The 6419-nt window shown below is 43.0% G+C and overlaps 1 protein-coding gene across 1 annotated transcript; it reads right to left on the reverse strand.

Annotated features, from left to right (window-relative positions):
• Nucleotides 1-673: 673 nt before the first annotated feature.
• Nucleotides 674-1627, reverse strand: LOC147373661 (olfactory receptor 9A4-like). The gene has a single exon (XM_086395160.1). The coding sequence runs from the start codon at nucleotides 1616-1618 to the stop codon at nucleotides 674-676; it is 945 nt and encodes a 314-aa protein (XP_086251286.1). The 5' UTR covers nucleotides 1619-1627.
• Nucleotides 1628-6419: the final 4792 nt, after the last annotated feature.

The following is a 6419-nucleotide window of genomic DNA, read 5'->3' on the forward strand; positions in this document are numbered from 1 at the left end:
AGATTCAAACATTTAGGTCAGCTGTCAGAGAAGGAATGATTCTTTTCTAGACATTTCACATTCAAATATCTCAGGGTTATTTTAATAAACATCAACATCTTTTACTTTTTTAGTTGTTAAATTTATTTTTTTATTTTATGTATTTTTTTTTTCTGTTATTATATTTTTGGCCATGCTGGGTCTTTTTGCTGCACACGGGCTTTTGCTAGTTGTCGAAGGCAAGGCTACTCTCTAGCTGGGGCTCAGACTTCTTATTGTTTGGCTTCTCTTTGCAGAGCACAGGCTTTAGGGTACACAGGCTTCAGTATTTGTGGTACACAAGCTTAGTTGCCCATGGCACGTTGGATCTTCTGGGCCAGGTATTGAAACCATTTCTCCTGCATTGACAGGTGGATTCTTTACCACTGGACCATCTGGTAAGTCCTATTAAATTTATCTTGCAAGGTGTATTTTAACTAGAATAATGTGTATAAATGAATGTATCCACTGTAACTACAATAATGTGTATAAATGAATATATCCACTGAAAAATAAGGACGTGATTATTAAAAGCTAAAAGTTACATCATAGACCATAAACTACTTGATGATGAAAATGACTCTTGCAGATTTGAATCAGAGCTCTCAGCTTACTCAGGCCCAAGATGATGAATCCATGGTGGTCCTGACAACAGCTAAGCCTTGAGGAGTCGATAGCAGCTTTTCATAGCATCTCGAAACACCCCTGTGAATTTGTCATTTCGGAGGGTGAAGATAAAAGGGTTCAGAAATGGGGTTACGACTAAAACCATCAGTGATGCTACCCTGTTGTACTCAGCGGCCTGTGTTTGCTTGGGTTTCACAAACAGGAACAAACAGCTGCTGTAGCCGATCACAACACAGGTGAAGTGGGAGGCACATGTAGAGAAGGCTTTCCACTGGCCAGATCCTGAAGGGATCTTGAGGATGGTGGAGATGATGTAGGTGTAGGAGACAATTGTAGGGATCAAAGAACCAAAAAGTACAAAAACAGCCATTAAAAAAAGAATAAATTCTGTGAAAAGGCTATCATCACATGATAGCTTGAATAGCTGTCCTCGGTCACAGTAAAAATGGTCTAGCACATTTGATTTGCAGAAAGTAAGATGAAACGTGACATAGACTGGCCAGATTTCAAACAGGAAGCCAAACACCCAGGACACAATTACCACCCAGAGACAGGTGTGGCTGTTCATAATGATGGTGTACCACAGAGGGTTACAGACAGCCACGTAACGGTCCACAGCCATCGCAGCAAATAATATGAACTCTGATATTCCCAAAGACAGGTACAAATACAGTTGTACACAACAGGCAGTCAAGGATATTGCCTGCATCCCAGGAAGTAGCAGACCCCAGAGCATCAAGGGGACAGTCACAGTTGTGGTCAGCATCTCTAGGGCAGAGAGGTGACCCAGGAAGAAATACATGGGAGTCTGCAGACGTTTATCAACACAGACAATCACAATAATGAGGATATTTCCCATCATTGTCACCAAGTAGAAGGAAAAGAAAGTGGCAAAAAGAATATTGTGCAGTTCTTTAGAGCCAGGGAAGCCAAGGAGATAAAATTCCGTGGTGCTAGAGTAATTTTTCAACATTTAGCTGGGTGCTTCTGCTCTTTTTGAAATCTGGAGGGCAAAGGAGAGACAATGGGCTGCTAATTTTAATGCACTAAAGACATTCACAGGTTGACAAATATTATCTCTTGCTCTTTCAGGCTCCACAGAATGACCAGCTGGGTTCATATTTCACTATTCTCTGTACAAAGTCGATGTTAAATGTTTTATAAACAACACGTGGGCTTCCCTGGTGGTTCAGTGGTAAAGAATACTCCTGCCATTGTGGGAGAAACAGGTTAGATACTGGATCAGGAAGATGCCCTGGAGAAGAAAATGGCAACTCATTCCAGTATCTTGTCTGGGAAATACCACAGAGGAGTCTGGTGGGCTACAGTCCATGGGGTCACAAAGAGTTGGACACAACTTAGTGACTGAACAATAACAAATAAATAATATATGAAGATAAGTGTGTATCTCCAGTAAGATAAGAAATAATCACCAATATCATTCAATCCATAAGAACACACCAAACCAAGAATCACTTTTTTCTCTCAATTCACTGGACATTTGGAATCCAACTCTGCCACCACCCCTGTCCACCTTGTCTACTTCCCTGACCACAACATATTCATTTACAGCATGACCCCTTCATTCTGAGTGTCCTAATCTGTCTTCTTACATCCATGCCCTGTGATAACTGCTGCATCTCAACACCTACAAGAAAGTATTCCTAGTCAATCTCACTGAGACATGGTTCCTTCTCCTTCCTTCCTCTGAACGCAGATTCATTTGCCTTATCTTCCATTTAAAGATTTCAATTCAGTTACCTTTATCATTTCTGCCTCTTGGGAAGAATGACAGGAAGGGAGATGGGGTCAATGTCCTAAGATAAGAGCTGTTTTGAGACAAACTATTGAGTCTTTTCCTGACTTCTGGGCAGCAGGCTTCCTGGAGGGAGCTCTCCACTTCTTCCTCATTCTTTTTTTTTTTTTTTTAAACTTTACAATATTGTATTGGTTTTGCCAAATATCGAAACGAATCCGCCACAGGTATACATCCTGAACCCTCCTCCCTCCTCCCTCCCCATACCATCCCTTTGGGTCATCCCAGTGCACCAGCCCCAAGCATCCAGTATTATGCATCGAACCTGGACTAGCGACTCATTTCATACATGATATTATACATGTTTCAATGCCATTCTGGAAAAAGGCCCTTTCTGCCTCTCATTTCAGTCAGCATGTCTCCTCCTAACAGGAAGAGCCTCAGCAGAACCTAGTGGTTTCCAGCTCAGACTGATGATTCCTCTTGTCACAAGGGGACTGCAGAATGTAGGGGAACAGGAAGCGTGAAGAGGCTGGGACTGTCTTTGTGCCAACTTCCATCACTCCCATCCCTACTGCATAATCTGGGACCAGAAACTAGAACGGAGCTATGATTTAATGGTAGCAACTGCTGGCCTTCTGGAGTTTCAGATTTCTAGCTCTAGGAAGAAGAGACATCCAAAGGTGTAGTACATCCCTGTTTCGACCCATTATTATCTGAGTACTATAGGAAGTGTGGAAACGTCACTGCAGAACATTGCTCATCTAAGTCCTCTATTGTCTCCTGAGTCCTACAAATAAGGGAGGCTGTCAGAAAATATCAAAAAGGATAACCCTGAGCTCCACTGGAGAATTGAATAAGGTAAGGCCCTCACCCAGAGAAGGCAATGGCACCCCACTCCAGTACTTTCGCCTGGAAAATCCCATGGATGGAGGAGCCTGGTGGGCTACAGTCCATGGGGTCACTAAGAGTCAGACACGACTGAGCGACTTCACTTTCACTTTTCACTTTCATGCATTGGAGAAGGAAATGGCAACCCACTCCAGTGTTCTTGCCTTGAGAATCCCAGGGACGGGGGAGCCTGGTGGGCTGCCGTCTATGGGGTCGCACAGAGTTGGACACAACTGACGTGACTTAGCAGCAGCAGCAGCAGCAACAAGGCCCTCACCACCTGCAGCTGATTGCTCAAATATCTCAAATCCTGTGGCCCTTCCAGACTTTCTAAAGCTACACATGTGCCTCCTCACACTTTGTTCTCTCTTGAAGTTGTATTTACCTCTTATTAGCTCTCACCAGAAGCTGAAGTTGAAGTACCTCAAGGATTTTCTCTTCCTTGTTCACCGTTACACCGCCAGTGCCAAGAACAGAGCCTGACACCGTGTGAACAAGTACTCTTTTAATATTTATTCAGTAAACAAATCAGTGAATGAATCACAAACAGGTCAATGAATGAACAAAGAGCATCCATCCTGACCTGCTTTTCCTTTTGCTTACAGGATAGGACACTCTTTCACTCTTTACAGAGGACTTGTCTGGTCAGTCTGTGGCCTCTCTTCCTGGGGATCCCCTACAGAATAGGAAGCATACACAAAAGAAATAAGGAGGGATGAGAGAGCAGGGTCTCAGGTAATGACAGAGAGCTGTGTCTGTCACCAGCACTCGGAACAGCAAAATGTGCTTTCTGCTCTGAAGAAAACACGGGTTCCCCATGCTGCTCCCTTAATCCATCCTTCAAGGTCTGGGTGTCTTTCCTCTACATGGTAGCAAAGCCCAGAACTTCCTATCCCAATCCTCTCCTGCTAGCTCCTTCACAGAGGGGACCCACTGGCAGACACTCACCTCCAGAGAAGGGGACTGGAGTGCAAAATTCTATGCCTCTAGGTTCAGCCCTGAGTACCCCTGCTTGATGAGTGCTGGGCAAGGTCTGTGGGTCACAGCAAACTACTGTTCTCTCCACTCTCAGGGAAAGAGGGAACACCTCGCACCAGCAAATTAGGGGTGAGTCTAGTGATAAAAGTTCTGTGAGAGCCCAACCATGGCTTTCTGTGTCTCTCTCTCCTTTTTCCTTCACTTCTCTGTCCCCAGAGAGACTGATTCACTGATTAACTAAATCTGTCAAGTTCAGAGAATCCCTAGGGAATCAGTGAAACTAGAGTCAGAGAAACTTTTCCCTTTTCCTCTCGAGGCTAATCAAGTTTAGAACATGGAAAAGTTAGAAATGGGCAAACTTGAAATCTTGGAGGCAAGGAGTTTCTCAACACCCAGCTGGCCTCCCCTCAGACCCCAAGTCCTGCTTGTCATCAAAACAGTCAAAGCATTGCCATACCCTGCTCTCTTCTGTGTCTCCCTGATTCCATTCAGCCCTGCAGAGTTAGTGACCCACAAACAGAAGACACCTCAACTGGCTCTAAGACATATCAAAACCCAACAGCCACCAAATAGCCTCTGTCAAAAGTTTTCCTTCATCCCAATCCCCAGGAATCCCATCTTTTCCCGATGATCTCTTCACTCCACCTACCACATACTCTCTGTCCACAGTTATGGGAACCTGGGAAGAGGGAAACTTGAGGGAGAAACTGCCATGCACCCTAAGCCCACAGCCTGTGAATGCCACAGATGCTTCCAGGCTCTCCACCCTCATACATTCCAACTGTGCTGGAATATGTCCCTTAGGTGCCACATGCTACCAGGGCACTTCCCTGAGCTGCCTGAAGTGAGAGGTACAGGCTGAAGAAGAAATATATAGGACCGACTCCCCCAAATATTAATAGTATATAAAAGTGAGGACAGCTGGGATGCGGAGTAAGATAGCAAAATTACATTTATAGTATTTATATTTACCTTGTTAAAAACAACTTCCATTTAAAACAACTCTTGGTAGGAAAATAAAATTTTATAGAGGAATAGAAAACAAATTCCCCCTCACCAGTATATGATTCTCCTATTCATCTCGTACACCTAAATACTATGATTAATTTCTATTATGTCCACACAAAATTTTCTGTAATACACATGCATATCTTTATATGGACTTTACTTGCTAGTTTAGTCAACATAATGCCTTGCTACTTTCTCTTTGTTATATATTTATGTGTGTGTTTGTTTGCATATGAAACCTTTCTATATTAGCACTCTCTCACATTTCAAGTGATTATTAAATAAATATTCACTTATGAAAATAACCACCATGTAATTATTGAGTACCTTGCTCAAGAACATTGCATGTTCTCCAGTTTTTCACCAGTATAATGATGCTACAATAGATACCTTCAGCTGTAACATGTACATTTGCACAGTAATAGCTTCCTAAATCATGTTACATAGCTTAGCTGATATCCAATCACCCTCCCAAAAGTTGTGTCTATCTATAATCTATTGAAATGAGATTCTACTGGGGCCACCCCAACAGATTTCCACAGGAAGTTGCAGGAAGTTTTTATATCCGTGTTCACCATGTGAGTTCCCGGTAATGATACTAACATACAAGGAGTCAGTAATTACATCATGAAGGAAAGACACATCCCAGATTTGCTCATCTCCATGAGAACTGTGCTGCCAGCTGCCCAGGCCACCACTGACCCAGTTACTGCCTATTAGCCTCTGAGCTCCAATTGTCAGTTCCTATCATGACTGTTTATTGAATATGAAGTAAGGCCTCTGGCACATGAGGAAATCAGAGGTATGTAGATATTTTCTCTCAGAACCTCTATTGCACAGGCAGCTTCTCTAATTCGGGCCATGGTTCATTGAACCTAGAGGCCCCTCCAGTGTTGATTAAGGCCACAGGAGCCAAACAGACACTTCAGAAGTAGGAAGGAGTGTACACTAGCAAAACCCATTACGAAAAATTCGGTCAGTTTCTTATAGCTAAGGATATGCCTACCCCCTTGACATAGCAATTCTATTCCCAGGTATTTACCTAAGAACTGAAAACACTTCCTCACAAAGATCTGTTTTAATGTTCATAGTAGTTTAATTCATTACCTCAAGTGACACAAAACAAATAGACCCAACAAGA

Source organism: Bos grunniens, chromosome 4 (genome assembly GCF_055505025.1).
Source record: "Bos grunniens cultivar Pamir isolate PY7600 chromosome 4, Bosgru_T2T1.0, whole genome shotgun sequence".
NCBI lineage: Eukaryota > Metazoa > Chordata > Mammalia > Artiodactyla > Bovidae > Bos > Bos grunniens.

Bases quoted from the DNA above. Each gene is read 5' to 3' on its own strand.
- LOC147373661 (XM_086395160.1), bottom strand. From the start codon at position 1,618: ATGTTGAAAAATTACTCTAGCACCACGGAATTTTATCTCCTTGGCTTC.